This window comes from Carassius gibelio, chromosome A5, assembly GCF_023724105.1.
Source record: "Carassius gibelio isolate Cgi1373 ecotype wild population from Czech Republic chromosome A5, carGib1.2-hapl.c, whole genome shotgun sequence".
Classification (NCBI taxonomy): domain Eukaryota; kingdom Metazoa; phylum Chordata; class Actinopteri; order Cypriniformes; family Cyprinidae; genus Carassius; species Carassius gibelio.
The window spans coordinates 17,383,057-17,405,260 of record NC_068375.1 but is presented as its reverse complement, the minus strand read 5'-3'; the positions used below and the strand labels follow the sequence as shown (position 1 = coordinate 17,405,260).

The window sequence follows — 22,204 nt, the reverse complement described above, 5'->3', positions numbered from 1 at the left end:
TTTTTAAGGAAAGTGTAAAACAATGGGGATTTCAGGAACATCTGATCAAGCAACGTCACATATTCATATTCTCAGAGACATTGAGACATTATTAAGAAAAAGAACTCACTGTTTCTCTGAAGTCTCCCTCTTTTGGAATAAGTGTGACTGCCAATTCCAGGGAACCCAGGTCATGGTTGGGATAGTGCGGATCTTTGAGGTCAAGGATCACATCTAAGGTCCTAAAAAGGAGAGAGAACCTAAAGTATGAACTGCCAAAATCCTGCCGTGATCAGCATCCATGTGTTTGTGCATATTTATTAACACTAGGGGGCATCATGTGTTTGTACATATGTATTAACACTAGGGGGCAGCAGTGTTAAAGTAAATTAATGATATTGTGAGACGTGAGATTGGGTTTCAGATGTGACACAAAGCATCAGAGGACCTTTGGTGCTCCAGGGACTCTAAATAGAGATATGCAGAGCCCATAAAATCATCCTGCAGCCCAAAGTCATAGTCAAAGACCTGCAGAAAAAAAAGACAAAAAACACACCCAGAAGTAAGGCATCTCATTTCACACAACAAAGAGCAGAAGCAGGAGTTCTTTGACTGTAAAGCCAGCATACGGTAGATTTATCATGTACCTTCACATAGAGCGGCTCTCTCAAACTCTCCACCAGCAGACTGACTTTCTCATCCCATACTGGGTTCAGGTTCTTGTGGATTGTTTTGCTGCGGAAAACCTCTTTCCCCGCGACCTTAAACTTCACATATGGGTCACTGGTCCCTGTGAATACATCAAGATAAATATATAGATCAATATAACTGTTTATATATATATATATAGATATACATTTTCAAGAAAAAGAGTAGCAAATAAAAATGTTTCTTTTTTTTCTGTTATGACCAGCTTGGAAACCCTTTCAAAATACTGCAAAACAAAGATAAAACTTAACTGAGAAAATTAATTGGAATAGAATTTGCATTCTCTACTCAATTCAAAATTCTACACAGCCCTTCTGGTAACATCACATCAAATCCTACATCATCTAGCTATTAAACATTATAAATACATTTATTTTTGATTACAACAAACACATACTGTTGCTCATTTGCACATATTCCTTATCCCTGTCTCTTTCTCTTCCTGAAGGGCTTTTTCTGTCTTATAGAGTAGTTGTCTCGATGTTTATAAATGGGTCTGAAATAGACTTGGGTCACTTGAACATAATGGTCAGCCCTTATTGGCTAAAGCACTAAAATGACATGAGTGTGCTGTGTGAAGCCATGCACATTCTGAATACAGTAAGCACAACCATAAACAAACAAATGCACTGAGTAATAATCAACATGAGAGAGTCTCAATAAATACTTTAAGAAAATAACAAAACTCGACAGAAAGAACAACTACAGAGTATATTAGACAATGTTAATACATGAAGATTGTCTAAGTGAACTGGCTCCTAAAATTCTCAAAGCAAACATCCTGACATTCGACTCAGTTCAATGCAGTTTCCAAAAGAGACACTAGAGGTCACTGTTTGTCAGTGGAAAATCTGCACGGCGTCCTGCGTGTCACCTGACCTGCGTGGATCAGGAACTATTCTGAGACATGAGGAAACATAACATAATATCTACCAAATCACCGGACTTGCCATTCAGATCTGACAAACTGAGAAAGGTATGTGGTTTCATATAAAAAAGTGCCATCATTATTTATAAAGGAAGCAACATGAACATGTACAGTATAAGCTTTTTAAACGAATAAATAAGCATTTCTGTTGAAAATTATATTGATTAATCAAGAAATGCCAATCATCTTCAATAAAATATTTAGATGCAAATGATGCTCTAAATTTTTTTACAATTTCTGTGCACAAAATGCAACAAATAAATGGACAATCACAGTCTGTTGTGCCAAACCACAGTAAACAGGTTCTGAATGAAGCAATTCTAATAAGTGATACCTTAGATCTCATTAGGTTGACAAAGACAAACATCAATGCCAGGGGAAATGTCAATATTTTGAGTGAATGAAGTGTTGGGTTTAGAGGAAATCAACCACACAGTGATTAAATTCAGCTCACGCTCTGCTCTGCAGAACCCTGAGTGTTCCTGTGCAGAGAAGAATGATCCAATGTCACCAATAGACAGAGTGAATGTGATGCAGCTACTAAGTATAATAGAGCTTTGTGTGAGAAAAATTCAAGTTTACATAGCTCAAAAATCTTAAGCATATTAAAATTTGACGCATTATTATTAATGTTCTAATGACACATTATTAGAATATACAGTAATGTGTTTCTCACATAAAGGTACTGAATCACTTCAGAAGACCACATCGCACTAGGACACATATCGACGGTTTATAGTACGTTTGTTATTTTTGGAAGCCACTTTTATTCACTTTTATTGTATGGTAATAATAATAATAATGGAAGTCAGTGGGATCTGAAACTGTTTGGTTTCCAACATTATTTTTTCCAACATGTTTCACAGAAAAAAGAAAATCAAAGAGGTTTGGATTAACAAGTAAGTAAATGATAGAATTTTTTGGGTGAACTATCCCTTTCTTGCAGTATTTGCCTAGGTACATGCACACACTCATCTCCAAACTGAAGTACTTGATACAAGTGAGAAAAGGGTTGGTATGGGCATGTTAGCAGTGGCAAACGACAGCTCTATATACAATCACTTCACTAGCATCAGCTCACATGCAGGGAATCCCCATTAAACACCTCTGCAGTGTTACTCTCAGTGCGTTTTCATAATCTATCAGTCACTGAGGGAAGCGTCCGTGCTGAGACATGTAGTACGGTAATCAAACATGCTCCGGTGTATCAGCATCACAGCATGCTGCACACTTAGCACTGACATTGGGTTTTGACATTTAAATAGCTTTATTTCCCCTGAATTTCACATGCGTCAAAAATGCAAAATGTTAAAAAACTACAACAACAACATGAAAACAAAACTCCAGTTTAACAAACTTCTTAATGCAAATCTCCAGAGTCATTAGATCTAATAATTTGCATTCCAATTCATTGTATTTATTTACCACTGAAATCCCTTCGTTTATTCAGTGATACCAACACGGGATGTTATTTTCCTATTCATCCACCCTTAAAGCCAATCCTAATGTTTGTTCAACCACTGAATCATTCATCTAAATAATACAATAAACTGCATTCAAATTCAAAAGCAGCGACTCTAGATCATGGCTATGGTTAAGCAAACTGTTTGCCTCTGGATGTTGAATTATGTTGGTGCACCATGAGAGATGGCTGAAAGAAGACAGTTTATTTTCACGACTTAACTTCAAGATAAAGAAATAAATCTTATAATAACATTTCTTATTCTTTTCACATCATATTTTTCTTTGTTTTATATTTAAATACATTTAAATTCAATAGAAAAAATAAATAAAACAGACTTTCAATGCCTCCAACTTTTGTGGCATTGTAACAAGATGCACAGAATATTGCAGAATGAAAAAACTAAATAAATAAATAAAAAGAGACTGATTAAGTGAGAGATAGAGAGAGAGGAGGGATTATTTATTTGCAGCACTGAACAATATATCAGGAAATTCTGACTGTCTGTGATGGAAAAAAGCTTGGGGGGTAAAATGCTGACACAAACTGTGGGTCTGATGTATGTCACATCTCTGCCCATGACTGCCATCTGCAGCAGAGCATTCAGCATTATAGGAACTGAAAGCCATTTATCATAAATCTGTGGTCAGGAATGAATTCTCATCAGCCACAATGTAAAATAGAAAGAATAGGGGAATTTCCCTGAGTAAAGTCCTCATTGCTTTAATCAAACTGCCCTCCACAACACTTGAGCGAGCAGGAAGTGGAGGTGCTCCCAGAGATCTGTTCACAGAAGCATCAATAGATAGCTGGAATGAGTGAGGAACTGCGTATGACTGCAGGGTCAGTGAGTGATGCTTCCTCTGCCCTCTGATCAATATGTACATTAGACGCCTGCTCTCAAACTGCATTTTTATGAACCTATAAAAGTTTTGCCACTGTCAATCCAAAAGGCTAGAGAGTTTAAAGGGGGGGTGAAATGCTATTTCATGCATCAGAGTTTTTTTACACTGTTAAAGAGTTGGATTCCCATGCTAAACATGGACAAAGTTTCAAAAATTAAGTTGTACGTTTGAAGGAGTATTTTTGTTCCAAAAAAACCTCTTCCGGTTTGTCACAAGTTTCGGAAAGTTTTTTTTCGAGTATGGGTCTGTGTGACGTTAAATGGAGCGGAATTTCCTTATATGGGTCCTAAGGCACTTCTCCCGGAAGAGCGTGCGCTCCCGTATAACAAAGCACTGAGAGCACAACAGACATTCACTGATCAGAGCGAGAGCGTCGCGAAAAGTCACAAAAGGAGTGTGTTTTTGGTTGCCAGGGCAAGACAACTCTGCACAGATTACCAAAAAACAGCATTAAGGGACCAGTGGATGGAGTTTATTTTTACAGAGCATCAACGGAGTTGTGCAAGTGTTTTTTTTTGTTCCCTGCATTTCGAAGATTTTCAACGTTTTACAGACAAGGCCCAGTTTGACGCCGGATCTGCACATTGTTTATTTCTTAAGGATAATGCAGTCCCAACGAAAAAGGGTCACAATCGTGTGTTGGAACCGCATGCGGTGAGTAAAACTGCTTCAAATATCTCTGTGTTGTTAACTTAGCTATCGGCGCGTAAGCACATCAAGTAAACAACATGTGATGTTGTCATCAAACTGCACTTTCCACATGTACAGCGTAAAAAAAAAAAAAAGTCGACATAAAGTGGAACTTAGTCATTTTCCAAAACCGCTAAGCAAATATATACAGTTTCAGTACATACCACATAGAGACGCCTTTGCTGATGCTGCTCTTGTTAAATTTCAGCCTCTGGATCTGTGTCACAACTTCCAAACGCTCTCAACGCAAAAGCCTACTGGCGCTCGTGATTCTTTAGCTCCGCCCACACGTCACGCCTCTAGGCGCTTGTGTTTTTCCAGGAAAAATCGGTACAGACTATCTTTCTGTTATAAATATAATAAAACTAAAGACTTTTTGGAGTTATGAAGGATGCAGTACTACTCTATAGGTACTCAAGATTAACAGGATATTGAGTGAAAACGAGCATTTATATATATATATATATATACACACACACACACACACACACACACATATATATATATATATATATATATATATATATATATATATATATATATAAACAACATATTAAATAATAAATAAATAAAATTATTAGTGATGATGAGTCATTAAGTGCTCTGCGACTGACAGATTCTTGCTGACAGTTTTTCTTTGTCACAGCGCCAGTGTGAGCACTGTGATGAGAGTAAAGCAGATTACTCAAATTTACTGTAAGTCAAAGAACTGCACAGACTATGAGAATGAAATGTTCTTATTGCTTTTGTCATTATTTCTCTACTTCTACAGAATACATCATGTATTTATAGTCGTTATTGTCACTGCTGTTCACAGTCTCAGTCGGCCACTTACACATTCAAATCAGAAGAATTTGCTCCTAGCAGAGAAATCAAATGAATTACATTATTTACTTCAAGTAAAGCATAGAATATACAAAATGTGGCTTGAAATAAAAACGTGCATGTGTTTGTGTGTGTTTTATATTTTCATATAATTTTGTATATTTAATGCTTTATACCTGACTAGCACATTAATGTAATTAATTTGATTAAAATGTTTAATCTATTCACAACCTCATTTTATTTCATTTTTATTATATTATTCATTATATATGGGTTGCGTTAGTCTGGCAAGCATGTAATAAGTGTTTGATTAAATTCTTAGCTTGTGTTAAGTCAGCAACCTCTACGTTTGGACAAACTGGCACTGAGACCTGGCTGGCACCCATTTCAGTTGAGCTGTATTATACAGTAGACCAGAAGACAAATGTCATGTCCGTTTTAGTGGCCAACAAACTGTGGCCATTTCAAGAAAAGCACAGTTATAATTAAAGTAGCTACTAAGCACCACTATAAAGAGGCCATATATGCCATGTAGGCAGTGTGATGTTAATAATGTGAGCAAATGGAAAGCCTCAACTGTCAGTTCCAAAAAGGAAGTAACGTTCAGGGTATGTAATGGCGCTTTTCCACTACACAGTACCAGCTCGCCACAACTCGACTCGGCTCGCCTTCGTTTGGTTTTCCACTGTGTAAAAGTTGTACGTGTACCTGCTTCCTTTTTTTTTTCGCATCACCTCCGGCGAGGTTCTGAGCGAGCTGAGGAGATACTAAAATGTCACTTGAAAACACGGCAGACTATTCATTCTGCATTCAAATCTTTACTTTATTGTGTTTATTTATTTGCAACAGGTTTATTTCTACATAACGCAGACTGTTTATTTATTCTTTTCTTTTTTAGCATCAAACATTAAATTTAAACTTAAAGATCAAAATATAAAATGACAAAAATATTGCACAACCGTCCAGTAAGTGGTGGCACGTAATGCAAATGTAAATCGTCACTAAACAAAAGAAGAAAAAATAAGGATGGCACACTCACTATACTTCCAGAACCGGTAACCACAATTAAGAAAGGTTTGGGTTAATTACCTGAAAGTTGAGGGGCACTATCATGTTTTGTTTTGTCTTTTCATCTGCTTTTTGTTTGTTTTGTTTTTGACATTGTACCATGGTAATAGCAGGGCTTTTTAGACATGGTCCCATAATAAAAGCATGTGTTCCATGGACATAAATTCCATGGAACAGTACATGAATGGCTTTATGAGGGTCATCAACATTGTGTCTGTCAATATTTTTTTGTAGTAAAGTTCAAGAAAATGTTCTATTAGAAATGGATCTATTTTTTCAAGCTATTGATGATCAGTTAAAGTTGTAATTTGAGATGGGGATACAATATCCTGCAGTAATCTCCTCTCATGAGCTCAGAGACCCAGCACTGATGAAATCTTGATGGAAGTCATTTGATTGCCCACAAAATCATTAGGATCAACAGATGCAATAGTTTGTGTAAAATTGAAAGCACGATATGAATGATGGTCTGAAATCTCTCGGTCTCAAAACATACCCACAATCCTACTGTGTCCCCCAGGATCAGTGTGTGCCAACATCCTCTTGGTGCTTGTTAAGAGCGCCCACCAACAGTCAGTGAGCTCTGATGTATCAACAAATAATAAGTGGGCCATTGTGTGACAGGTCACACCTCAACATATTCTGCCAAACAACAACGCATGACTCAGTGTGAGACCACAGAATGGATGATTAATGATGGTAATCACACGCAATCACACCCTAGAAACCTCACAGTAACAGAAATAAATATACATTTTCCTCAGTATATATATATATATATATATATATATATATATATATATATATATATATATATATATATAATATAGAGGACTCATATTTTAGCTGGAAGCAATAGTTTATTACAAATAAAATAATAATAATAACTTGTTTATTACAAAATTGCAGTTGTGTAGATTACTTGTGAATTATTATGATGTTTTAATCAGCTGTTTGGACTCATATTCTGACGGCACCCATTCACTACTAAAAAAAACCCACCAAAATAAACACCTGTGGATGCCTTTAGGACAAGAAGGGGTGAGATAAACTTCATTTTTTTCCTGTATGCAAACAAATCACAGGCTGTATTATCTAATAAGAAAACGGCCTCTCTGTTGCATATTCATAATTACCCTCCCATTACAATTACCTTTTTTTTTTTCAAAAAGGTCATTGAATAATGCACACAGAGTCATAATTAAGCTAAATTATTCAATCCGATTTCCCAGAGCTCTGACTGATTGCTGTCATTGGCAAGAAATTTGGAAATTGCACTCAGGCACTGAGACAGCTCCATCTCCTTCAGCAGACCTACTTACCCCTGGCCCTCTGGGGCTCTGTGATGGCACAGACTTCCAGTCCTGTCACTCACTACACCCATTCAGTACACATTAGGGCCTTTAAGTGATACCCTCAATGTGGAGAAAAAAATTATACAAACAAACGGGTCTGATAACAGGTTACAGAGACAAAGTGAGCAATATGATGGCCACTATGAAACCAATGGGAGCTTTTCAGTCGTATGTGAATGTAAATATTACAGGTACACAAAAAGTGATTTAAAAGCATTTAACGGAGCCAACATGATAGGATCACATGACTAGTCATAGTGATAATACTCACTTTCCTTTGGCAACCTCCCTATTTTCTGAACTTTTTTTAACAGAATAATCATGGCTCATGCTGAACAGCAAAGTTTCACCATGGCACAGTGATGCAACATCCACACCACTAGGTGGTCAGCACAACCTTTTAGGAAATACTTTACAATATCATTTCATTTGTTAACATTGTTGTGCATTTGGTAATATTAACAATGAACATGTTTAGGCTCTTTTTTATTACATGTATTCATTTGGCAGGCAACTTGTGAATTCTTAATTCATTTTCATTAATAATAACATTATAATAACTGATATATTAGTATATGCAAAACTTAACACCATGATTTATAATAAATACTGTAAAATTATTGGTAAAAAAAATGGTTTATACACACATAGAGTGGGTTTAGAAATTAATTATCCCTATAAAATAATATAATATTTTATATATATTGGTGCATTTTGCATTTTCATTACATTAAATAGCTCATATTAAAACCAAGCAGTTTAGCAGATTTTAACAGATTTGTGTCTGTGTTTGTTTGTTAGATTATGTCCATGCAAAGAAGTAATAAATGCAATGATTTGTGTGTGTGTGTGTGTGTGTGTGTGTTTGTGTTTAAAAGCAGGCAAACTACCATAACAGAAAATGCAAATGTTAAGTCACGAAACATTGCAGTATAATGAGCAATAACACTAGAGGAAGGAGTGTGCGTGTGTGGTTTCATAAAATCAACCCCATCTCTCATTAGCTCAACACACTACATCTAACACTGCAAGCACGAGACAAATCCACTAACGCTGTAGATGCAACGTGAGAGTCTCATTCTGTAATAACAGTACCCATCACTCAGCAGGAGTGGATATTTTCTGACACACATTGCATTTAAAATTCTGCAATAATTGATCTGCTGGATTGTAAAAACCTCAACTAGAGGCGCTTTGCATGTTGTTCACTTCCACCACGCATGCACACCATCAGATCATTAACAGATGCTGACAGATGGATTTCAATGCCATAGAAAGACAGCAGGAAACATCACTGATGTTATAATCCTGGATCAGTTTCTGCCAAGCTGTCCACACCATCCTAACAAACACACAATATCATCCGTAACTCAAGGTTAAAACAAGCAGAACAGAGAATCTGCAACCTAAAAGAAAACCTAACAGACTCGAGAACAGATTCAACACTCTCATCACTTCTGCCGCTGTTTCACTCATGCTTGTTATGTGGAGGGGTTGGGATGAACTCAAATGCAGACAGGAAGTTCCAAACACAGGATTTATTTACACAAAAGGGGAAAACAAAACCCACGAGGGGGAAAACACTGACTAGGGTAGATACAAAATAACTGAATAGGATTGAGCTAACAGGATAAACAAAGACTCAAAACACTAACTACAAATAAACACTCACGGATATACAAAGCCTTCTCAAAGGGGTGACAAGGATACACTCTCTCACGAGGCTGACAAGTAGAAACACATATAAGGAGACAATGAACCGACAAAAGATAGAGCACACTAGGGGATCTAAATATGGGAACTAATTAAGAAACAACAGGTGGCACAGATAAGGCAATCACAACAAGACTAGGATAACAAGGGGGCGGGGCAAGGGAACGAGACAACACAAGCACATGGCCCAAAGACAAGGCCATGTGCTTGTACACAAAACACGGGTCTGTCATGATCCTGCCTCAAGACTATAGAAGAGTCAGGACATGAAGACAGAACCATGACAATGCTGTTCTCAGTTTCTTCCTGACAGTGAAATGAGAGAAATGTCTCATAATGCTGACAGTATAACTACACTATCTGTCTCTAAAAAGTGCATTTCTCCACTGAGTCATTCAAAAATTGTACATTACATTAAAACACAAAGCAGCTCTTTTAAATTGTAATGACATTGCACAATGTTACAATGAATACAACTTTGTTGAGCATAAAACACAGCTTTCTTCTTTAACTTCTGTAACTGGTTAGTACTGCCAATACTTGAATATTTACAAGTAGTTAAATATTTTCTTAGTAACACTTCACAATAAGATTTAATTTGTTATCTAACTCTTTTGTTAGAAATGTGTAAGTCTTTTTGAACTACTGGTGAGCTGTGGCTTGTATATAATCAACAATAACTTTAGCAGCATTAGCATTAGCATGATCTGTCAGGGTCACATTGTAATAATAGCTACTGTATATTATCTGTGTAAATTAACCATGCAGGACGTCCGGTATAAGAAAATAGTGAAATGTATTGTGATCATTATTGTTATAAACAGGGAAGACCTAAATCTAGTCCAGCATGCATTTCTGTGGCCCGTGGTTGAGCAGAAAGCTGCAAAAAAACACAGAGCAAGTGGAAATCCTTTAGTAAAGTGCATCCTGTTTAATTAGACTGGATACACACAGAGGAAATGGGAAGGAGCAGTGGTCACTGACTTGTAGAAAGTGCCGGTTCGGTGCTCAGTAAACCTGCTAATTTCACATCTGTGTCTAGAGTTAATCATAGAGACGATGATAAACATTGGAATGCTAAATGCAGAAGCCAGATAAAACAAGAAAAATGTTTGTGTTTGAAAGCAAAACTTGCTAAATATACGTCAAGCATAATTTTAGCTATTCAAATTTCAAACAATACATGGAGGAATCATTCTATTTTTGTTGGAAATCATGAGAATTACTCAGGATTTCTTTCAAGGGAGCGTATGACTGACTATGACTCACACAGAGCAGAATCTCGAGTCTCGAGGGCAGGTAGGATGCTGAGGTCTTTGCTCATTATTTTAGCATGTGTCTCTTTTTGGGTGAGTAAAAAAAGAAAGAGAGGGTGTATGAACAGACCTGCTGCACCATCCATCAGCTCCTAATGAGACCATTATTGCTCCAGCCTGTCCATCGGCCAATCAAAAGTGCTAATGTCCATCCTCTCACATGACACCAGAGCAGGTCTAGAGTACTGGGCAGGAATGTAGAGTCATCCTCTGGTGAGCTCAAGGCTCTGCATGAGTCAAAGTGACCAGAGCAGAAGATCTATTTAGCCTTGACTATTTCTGTTTGTTCACGTGCTAATTTTATCTCTCAGATTTAAAAAACATTGCATGTTAGCAGAAGAAAAAGAGGGCCCTAGAGATTCAAACTATTAGTTAAACAATTAATATTCATTGTGATTTTATGATTTTGCTTGAGGTTTAAAATTAAAGGGGTAGCTTATGTAAAAAAGGGTTAAATGCAGAGCACAAATTACGGGTCCTTTCCTTTTTCCAAAAAAAAAAGGGATTCTGTCATCATATACTCATCTTATATATACTCATCTGTCATCATATACTCATCATATACCAATATCCTTCAAAACATATCTTAGATTCCGCAGAAGAATGTTAGTCATACAGGTTTTATATGACATGAAAACAAGTCAATGATGACAATTTTATTTTGGGGTGAACTATCCCTTTAAGAAACATGGGGGGGGGGGCTTTCAGATTCATTAGGATAATATAGATCCAAAAGTGCATCAAATTTATTTATATCATTATATAAAATGTATAATATAAAGTGTATAATATAACTATATATGTATCTATCTATCTATCTATCTATCATCATAAAAATCATATTTCTGTGTGTGTGTGTGTGTGTGTGTGTGTGTTTGTTTGTTTTTTGTTGTTGTTTTACTTTTGGTGAACCAACAACTACTTTGAATAAAACAATAAATCAGGTTCACTTAATATTACCTTCAGGGCACATTTTTGAGAGTGAATTCAAAAGGAGGTCACCAGAACCTCTGACAAATCTGGAAAACTCAAGTTAAATAAAAGGGAATAAATAGTTCAACAAATGTGGTGAAGAGGGCACATACCTCCCCTGTCCCTGATGGCCAGATTATTGCCCTTCTTCAACACAATGTCCAGCTGATACATTCCTGGCTTTGACGGGGGAGGAAGTTCTTCATTACTTGGCTCCACAATATTGATGCCCTACAGGAGGAGAAGAAAACAGTGAGGTGGTCAGACAGGCCTAAATCCACACTGCACAAAGATCTCAAGCACACACAAGGAATCTATATCCATTCCAGTTTATTGATTAATGTTATTAAGACTTGAAACATGAAGTTTTGGTACATCAGCTTCTCCCACCAACATAGCACAGCTCAATAGAATAGTAATTGCTCTACTTCAAGGCTGTAAGATAAAGCAACAGAGAGCAAAAATGACATTTGCATTTCACTCTTCCCTCACAGTTACATAATCTTTCTGCCTCTACAATCTCAAATCCAGCCCTCAAAGCCTTGAGATGTTGATGTAGGGTGACTATTTAACACTTATCCTGCCTCTGACCAGGTCATCAGACCTTGACAAAGTATCAAAGAGCAAAATTAAAACCAAATTATACTGCAACGGAAGATAGAATGATAATTTCCTGTTAAGTGTATAGGGCTAACCATTAGCAGCTGATTGATTTACACCATTTTTTTTCCTTATTACAAATGGAGCTAGATTGTTATTCGATAAGAACTTATCTAAAGCTCCTTGGTTTCCAGTATTTACCACTGAGACAGTCTCCCTCTATCCGTCTTCACTATACATACCCTGCAATATCACAGGCATATGGAATCTGTACCTTTATATTAAAGTGCTGTCACCAGTTTCTTGTAATAAGAAATAAGCAGTGTAATGTACTGCGGGGTGTATGCTAATGTTTACATGACTCAAGATGATATTAGTGCACAGTAGTAAATTACTACTTTATACTCTCAAAGGACTTCAGGGACAGATTGTGGTGACTTGGCAGTAATTCTTAAAGCATGTACACCCACACACACACTAGCATTCACAATATGATTGTTAGAATAGAATAGAATAGAATAGAATAGAATAGAATAGAATAGAATAGAATCTTGGTAACGTGGTAAATTAGCCAATAAGCAGGAAAGCAAAATGAAAAGGAGAGACACAAAGTATGTCTAATTCACCCAGTCCTACTGCATGCTTCACTCAAATCAGTGCAAAAACAAAAACATTCATCTTTTTCTTTACACTTTATAAGGAGGAGTTCATCTGAATAAAACAGCATCCTGGCACTGTCACTCAGCAAACACTGTTTATTATTCAGTCTTATAAAATGACAAAGAAGTTTGGAAAGTAATTGTGCCCTCAGGTCCCTGTTATTTTTGTGTTTGAAAATTTCATTTCAGTTCTAATTTGCTCATTATGACATATTTCTAGCGTCTAGCTATAGCTGGCTTCAGGAGGATTAAGGAAATGAGACAAACATCATTAAAAGTTTATCTTTACTTATCACCCCACAGTAGATTCTGACCTGAAAAATATAAACATAACGCTCTTTCCTAAATGCAAACATTAGGCGACAAAGCTGTGTCCATTTGCATGAGCTAATAAGCTTCTTTTTCTGATTTTAGAGTGACTTTATATGACAATAATCCAAAATCATCTGAAACTATCAATGAAATCTATACATAGGTGAGTGTTGGCAATGCTGTCTGAACAAGCCAGAACAAACTCTACAGTCGTAATAAAACCATACTTTATCATAATTGACTGATATTTATATTGCTAGACTATTGTTGCAGATTAAGAGGCTGTAAATTGATTTCTCTTGCATCTATTGTTCGTTACACAAAACACACTAATTGTCATTAATACTATTCAATAACTGTCAAGAACAGCTACAAAACTGACTAAATATTTAGAGGTAAACAAAGCTCCTTTTCCTACCTTTTGCTTATGTCTCTTCAGGGTCAGAACAAATTTAGCGGAACTGATCTGAGCTTTGCATAATAAGCGTCTCTCATGAATAAGTGATGACGGTGATGAAGTTTCAACCTTACATAAAGAGCTTATAAATACCAGGATGTAGGATATTCCATTCCACAGGTATATGGACAATATTTCACTGGACAGATGGCTTGGGTAAGAGAGAGGTCAGAAGTGTCATTACAGTAAAATCTGTTTTTTTGAGAAGCACACACTCAGAGCTGAATGTATAACACTGATGACTGATGTAAAATATGTGAATAGATAGAATAGGTGCTTCTTCACAAAGGTATTTTTCATTGTTCGGCAGTTCATCACAGTGTTATCTGGACACATACGGTGAATTGTGTATAAGTGGAGCAGCAGCATAAAATAAAAGATGTGCTCTTATTTGACTACAGAGGACAGATTTGTTTATTTCCACACACTGCAGGTGGAAAGAGATAAACTGAATTTGCATTGGTTTCTTTCAGATGTAGGTTATAGTAATGGAGGTGTACAGAGGCCTGAAATATCATCATTTATTGACGGTCATGTTGTCTCAAACCTGTATGATGTTATTTCCTCTATAGAACACAAAGGAAAAGCACACATGAAAATGAGTGATGGCCAAAGCTGTCAAGCTCCAAAGTGGATGTGCTATATTCCAAAGTTTTCTGAAGCCATATGATAACTTAGTGTGAACAGACCTCAAAATTAGGGATGCACGATATTGGATTTTGGCCGATATTCGATATGCCGATATTTTCAAAATAATTTTGGTCGATGCCGATACCGATATCGATATATATACAAATATATACTGATATATTTAAACTTTAATTTTACTGAAGAGAAATCCATGTATCTTTTCTGTACTGATTCTACCATAAATTTATTATTTTACAAATGTAGACAGACATTCACATCTGAAAAACAGGTCAATTATTTCACTTGGAGAATATCGGTTTGGCTCATCGGCAGAAATATTCATATCGGCCGATACCGATAATGGTCATTTTAAGCTTTTATCGGCCGATACCGATGTTGTGCCGATATTATCGTGCATCCCTACTCAAAATAAAAAGATTTTCACTGATAATCGTTTCTTCTCTTTTCATTTACTAAAGCTCTCAAATCTGATTAACATTTGCATATTCAAATATGGCGCATCAAGATGTGTCACGCCAGGTTAAACATCAGTAAAGCAGTACTGGTTCCTGTGTGTCCTGTAAAAGATCATGACATTGCAAATGTTATTATGTAAAAAACACACAAAGCTATTCAATGACTACACAAGGCTTTTAATAGTATTTGTCATATGGGCTACTTTCATGGCACATTTATATGGCATTTTTTATATTTTACTTAACAGGCCCTGGTCATCATTCTCTTTTATTGTATGGAAAAGAGCAGCATGTACATCCTATTAAATGCGTTTTTATATATTGTACAGTAAAACAAAAATCACATGAAGGTGACTGAATAAAGCGAAGAAATTTAGGGTTAACTGTTCCTTTACTTGCAACTCAAACTAGGGATGGGTATCATTTACATTTTATCGATACCGATACAGCTTACCGATACCGATACATATCGATACTGCAATACTGGTGCAAAAATAATAGCTACTGTATTAATGTTCTTCAGTCAAGAACAGTGAGTTATTTGTCTCTTTTCTTTTCTCTTATTTTTCGTGCTTTATTTAATTAGCATTAAAGGAATAGGTCACCAAACATTTTTTTTTTAAATGTGTCATCTTTTACTCACTCAAGTTGTTTTAAACCTGAATGAGTTTCTTCTTCTGTTGAACATAAGTTATTTTGAAAAATGTGGGAAACTAAACAGTTGCTGGTCCCCAGTGACTTTCATTGTTTTTTCCCCTAATATCAAAGTCAGTGGGGACCAGAAACTGTTTGTTTACCCACATTCTTCAAAATGTATTATTTTGTGTTCAGCACAAGAATAAATACAAATTAATACATGTCTGGTACAACATGACTGAGTAAATAATGACAAAATTTTACGTACCTATTTACTTTCACCTTATACATAATTAACTGTGTTTATATTTAAACCTTGTGTGTTTTTGACAGTATTAGCAAAATCAGATGATTACTAATATAACTAAATAATCAGGTGCTATTTGACCGGCATTTTAGTGTATGGATGCTTCGGGTGGATATAACATATATAAGCACATGTTAGAACAGCATGCGAATAAAACGTTTCACCGGCAAGGCCTTAAAGCACATGCAAATAATGTACTTTTGTGATTGCAATTAAGTGCAGTGTCTCGTGAGTGTAACTCTACCGCTGAATTGACATTAGATGTGAATGTGTCTCGCGAGTTGCAGTTGGAGCTAAAGCCCCAAGACATAATACAGGGCATTGCTTGAGGTACATGCTCTGTTTTGTTAGTAAAGGTTTCATTATATTACTTGTGTTGCCTCCTTTGTTCACTATTACACAACTGCATATATTGCATCTGACACTGGTGTCGCTTAGTTTTGTAACGAAAGCCTACACTGTCGAACATCTCACTATTGCTGCGATGACTGACTACACGCACACACACAGACACAGCACATGCACTGGCTATCACACACACGTCGAGCAAACATATTTCAGTGAAGGGAAATGACAAGCAGCAGCGCAAAGTATACAGAGATAAAACAACACATGTATCGATAACAGTATAATTTGTCCTGAAGCTTTTCGGTACTCCGGTATCGACCCAGTTACATACCTGTCCAAAAAAATACCGGTTCTCGGTACCCATCCCTAATTCAAACCAAAAATGATCAGTTATGCATATTACATTCTTTTCATAAAAATACTACTGTGTAGGGAAGATTTAATAACAGTCAAACATATCAAACTATGTGTTTACTATGTCTGGCGTGGATTCCTAGTATAACTGACCCGTGATCCTACAGTATATAGCTGTAGCTGTTTTCCATACAAAAACCGTGAAGGTCACAGGGCTATCAATTGTCCATCCATTCATTTTTCTTAGCCTGAGCAGTTTCCTAGGGTTTATATCTTTACGAACACCTAAAACCTACTGGCCATTAGTATTAAATTAATATTAAATGAAATTAAATAAATGCCACCATCTAAAATGACACAATCTGTTACTTCTTCTATTATATTCACGGTTCGTTATTAGCACCAACCAGTCATGTTTTTCCAGACCATTCTGTGTAGGTTTTTCATTATCCCTAAAATGTAATTAGTACATGTATGATTTTGGCAGATGTACTGTGCATATCATAGAGGTGAACAATACATGAAATTCAGAGTTCAGTGTTCAGTTAAGAGTGTTTTCACTGTAGAGGATTCCCTCAGCAGGATTACATCACCAAATGTTAGTATGCATAATGTATGCAGTTCTTCTGTCAAAAGACTGGTACTATTATTAAACATTCATATGGAAAACAGAAAAACTTGCCCTAGAAAGTGAAGGATTTTCAGTGCGGAGTTAACATTAACATTAACTCCATAAACAATATTTAAACCTATCTGTTTCCAACAAGGAGCCTTTTCAACAGTTTTTTAAACCGCATGTGAATATACATCTGTCGGAAACCACAAATTAAACCATTTTCAGCAGAAAGATAGAGCTTAACTGGAAAAAAGCAATAATCTAAACCACTGATTCCATTCAAAGCCTGCCTTTTTTTCAGGGAAAGTTCTGGGACCAAATAATTGTACCAAGTACCAAAATGACTCCAAGTGCTCCCTTGAATGCCTTGCAGTCTTCTTTTAACTTTGCAGATATAGATAAAGTCTCAAAGCAATGCAGTGTCACCTCGGTTAATGGATTCTAAGAGCTGGTGAGACCTGTCAGTCACTGATCATTTGAGCTTATCCGTCAGTGACCCCCAACAGAAAGACACGATGCGGCTCTCAACAGTATCATCCATCATAATCCTAATGAATACACAAGTATGGTTTTCTGATATGCCCCCTGACAATGATTTCAGATTTAAAATAATAAAAAGTCGCATGGCAGGGCAGTCATTCACAACCTCAGGATTCAAAGCCTTTGAAAACGTATTAAAACGGGTTGGAAAATTACTGGAAAAAGTGTGTTTAACCACATTTTTAATAGATTTATAGCTATCGACTATTTAAAAATATAATTATGTTAGATTACTCTCAAGGACGTTATCTTTCCCAGTACCCTGTTGGTGGAATGACCTGACTCATCCGAACAGCCAAATCCCTCACAATCTTCAAGAAACAACTGAAAACTTATATCTTCCGTTAGCATCTAACTGCCTCCAATAATAATAATAATAAATTCTATGCCTTCACTTTTTCTCCTCCTGTCCTAGATTTGTGCTATTTTGAACGATGTCTGAAACCTTGTGTAAAGGGCACTTCTCGTGTTTATTGCCATCTTATGATACATTTTTTGTTGTATTCCTCGGCTATAAGTCACTTCGGATAAAAGCATCTGCCAAATGAATAAATGTAAATGTAAAATGTAGATACACCAGTGTAGATGAAAATGTAGAATAGTTAAATTTTTTTTTAAATAAAATTGCATAAGAGAAGCAAAGGCTCGCTGATAAATCCACTGTATATCAATCTAAACAACACTGAAACCAGTCAGCTTTTTTTTCCCAATGCATCCTAGGTTTATGAACTACATTATTCATGTTTATGGTTTCATTTTGAAGCTTCACTCTCCATCATATTGAAAGCCACTGAATTTGTTTCATACTTTTCCAGCACAGGGAAAAATTTAATTTATCATTTGCAGGATAACTACGTTCACACACACACATACACACACACACTAGGGTTCCACAATTATATGAATTTCTAATCGCGATTACAATTATGGATGCCACAATTACATAATCATTCAAAGCCGTAATTAATCGTTCAAAGTCCACATATTTTTCTGACTATAAGTTGCACCTGTCCAAAAATACGTCATAATGAGGAAAAAAACATAAATAAGTCGCACCGGACTATAAGTCCCATTTATTTAGACGCAAGAACCAAGAGAAAACATTACCGTCTACATCCGCGAGAGGGCGCTGTTATGTTTTCTGTTAGTTCATTTCTCTTGGTTCATGTCAAATTAATTTGGATAAATAAGTCGCACCTGACTATAAGTCACAGGACCAGCCAAACTATGAAAAAAAGTGTGACTTATAGTCCAGAAAATACGGTATGTCATTCTGCAAGCTTAAGATGCATTTTTTTCTTTCTACGTGTTATCTCAAGGGTTTTTCCCATTATTTTAATTTTAGTTTTAGTACAACATTATAATACCATTCCTATTTTTCCTATTTCATGATTTAAAGAAGAAACCAATCCGATGTATATTTGACATTTGGTATACCAGCCCCAAGAGAGGTCTCTCCTGGAGAGCTACAGTACCTTCCTTCCCCGCTCCAACACACCTGTCTGTAAATATGACCTTGATTAGCTGGTGTAGGTGTGTTTCATTGGGGCTGGAGCTGAACTCTGCAGGATGGTAGCTCTCCAGGAGCAGGTTTGGAGACCTCTGGCCCAGAGCCAAAAACTACCACTGCTGGCCTGGACTGGGCTCCATTGCTGTAGGTACTGTTGCTGACTGGTCTGTAGCTACACAGAACCGTGCACAGCAAACTGCAATGAACTGTGTGTTCCGAAGCTACTCTATCATAGCCAGCATTACGTTTTTCAGGAATTTGAGCTACAGCTCTCCTGTGTAAATGGACCAGGTGGGCAAGCTTTAGCTCATCAGGTGCATCACTGAGCCTTGGGTACCCATGACCCTGGCACTGGTCCAGAGGCTGTCCTTCCTTGCACCACTTTTGGCAGGTACAAACCACTGCGTAACGGTAACACCCACAAGACTTGCTGTTGCTCTGACTCGGTCGTTTTGCCATCACAATTTGGTCCTTGTAAAAGTCACTCAGATCTGTTCCTGCTTCCAACACATGAAATTCAAGAACTGACTGTCCACTTGATTTCTAATATAAGAATATAATCAACGTTATTCACTTCACCTTGCAGTGATTTTAGTGTTGTGGCTGATGAGTATCTTTGTTCTTGTTAAATATGCATATGTGTGCCTGCACATGCTGCAAAACAATATGTCATATACAGGTACATACAGTATAATACATCAACAGCCACAACAATCCGGCCTGGAGCTGTTATAGAAAATGTGTCAAAGCTCTGCAAGCATGTCTTTGTGTAATTATCAGGAACATATGGGAATGTTTCATGCAGCATTGGAGCCAAATCCAGTCCAACGCCTACCCAGAATTCTGAGCTACAGGAAGCTCTAATCCACCCTCAGCCCACTCAGCCTTAACCCATCAGGGCCGGCGAGCTTGTTCCATTAGCTGCTATTTCTGTCAGACCCATGCAAGCAGAGACAGGTTGGACTGAAGCAGAGGCGCTGTGGGGTTTTATATGCTCCATACAGCATAAGAGAATCCACGAGGCCTTTTATCATGCTGTTTGTGTAACGCTTCTCTATTTGCCAACAGAGAAGTTCTACAATTACAGAGCAGATAATCAAAGTGGCACCCAGCATGGTGGTGGACAAAAGAAATTTCACGCAATGATATAGTTAAATGGACAGTAGACCCTGAAATTAACCCAGAGAAAAAGTCTCACGGAAATTAAGTGAGTCTGATTCTGTTGAGTAGTTTGATGATGTGGCTAATATTAAACCCACATGCACTTGAAAACAGTATTGTTTCATAATTGTGCTGCAGATTAAAAAAAAAACAATATCATCTGATGACTAAAAGACAACTTGTAACTTACTACCACATTTATTTAACCTTTTGCTGATCCCTGTGGCAAAAAAGGAAATGTGTATGTGATAAATTACATGAGTCATGCTCTGAATGAATCTGTGTGACTGTTGTTTCTCTCAGAAGAGCTGAAGGTTTGGTTCTGAGGAGTAATGATCTCTCTGCTCTTGATCGTAATCTCACTACCTTTACCATTCTGACTATAAACACAACAGAAGTGTCTCCTGACTGTCAGTTACACACTAAAAATGGATAAATCACAGTAACTTTCTGAGGACAGATTCATGCTTTGAATCAAGCCTCTGATCTTAAGGCTAGAATATACTACACACATTTTGACTCCATTTCATATACAATTTGCAGTCTGGAGAAGACAATGCTACTTACTGAAAGTCAGAGCCAGTCTGCAGATATTGATTAGAGTTGACAGATTTAAAAAAATTACAAAATATATAAATCCACAAAGAATGCTTTTTTGACTCAAATACTGAATGCATAAGCTCAGATCTACGAGGCCTATGACCAGTAAAAAGTAAAAAGCCTGTGCTAATTGAAAGAAAACGAGTTAATAAAAACATTATATCTAAGATTTGGTGATAAATGACACATTAAACAACATATAAAAGGCTAGTTTTTTTTTTTTTTTTTAATGGGAACACCAAATTAGATAAAAGCTTTTCGGCACAGCACAAATCTGCTCAGACTTTTAAAAGCTTTTAATGCAGAATATATTGTTAAGACTGGGATACAGTACAGATACTGTCAAAACAGAGGTCCTCTGACAGGGATATGAGCCAAATAAATCTAACATTTCAAAGGCTTATGCAAAATATATAGCAAAAGTGTATTTACACAGGTTATTAAATAATTAACATCTCACAGATCACATTTACAGCATGCATTTTACTACAAGACGCAGAAAAAAAAAGAAATTAAACTATTAATAATATTTCAATAATATTTCCCTCGCAGGTTTTTTTTTTTTTTTTTTTTTATGAATTGACTGAATTGGTTGTATTAAAGAATTTCAACTGGCTATAACTAAAGAAACACTTGACCCTTTGGAGTCAGATGCAAATGGGGCAAATAAATGGATGGGACAGATCTGCTAATGAGGTTGAAGATAGACATCACTAATGACCCTGGATAGAAATATCACGAGGACATTATGTGGCTCCTAATTAACTGAGCTCACAGAGTAACCTAGACATTTGTTAATTATCCTCTGGCTCTAATTATAGCATCATCTGGGTTTTATTTCCGCTTGTGAAAAAGGAAATTGTTATAACTTTTCTGTATAAGCTTGAAATCATTGTCGCTGACAGAATAACATGTAAAGCAACCATTATTTATTTACACATAAAGTAACAGCAACAATGTATTTTCATGGCAGAATCAATGTAATTTAAACAAAAGATAAAACAAATAGACTTTGTGCATAATTGCAATTAAAAACTACACCATTCCTATAAACTTTTTTTTAAAAATTACTAAAAC

General features: G+C 36.4%; 1 protein-coding gene across 6 annotated transcripts in view; it reads right to left on the bottom strand.

Moving 5' to 3' along the window:
* The window catches only part of LOC127998920 (multiple C2 and transmembrane domain-containing protein 1), a 128,278-nt gene that overhangs the window by 68,588 nt on the left and 37,486 nt on the right, over nucleotides 1-22,204 (bottom strand). For all 6 annotated transcript variants that reach the window (XM_052592147.1, XM_052592149.1, XM_052592146.1 and 3 more), the window contains exons 2-5: nucleotides 12,035-12,152; nucleotides 627-769; nucleotides 428-507; nucleotides 110-221 (exon numbers count right to left, since the gene is read on the bottom strand). In XM_052592147.1, coding sequence (XP_052448107.1) covers nucleotides 110-221; nucleotides 428-507; nucleotides 627-769; nucleotides 12,035-12,152 — 453 coding nt within the window. The remainder of the gene's footprint in view (nucleotides 1-109; nucleotides 222-427; nucleotides 508-626; nucleotides 770-12,034; nucleotides 12,153-22,204) is intronic.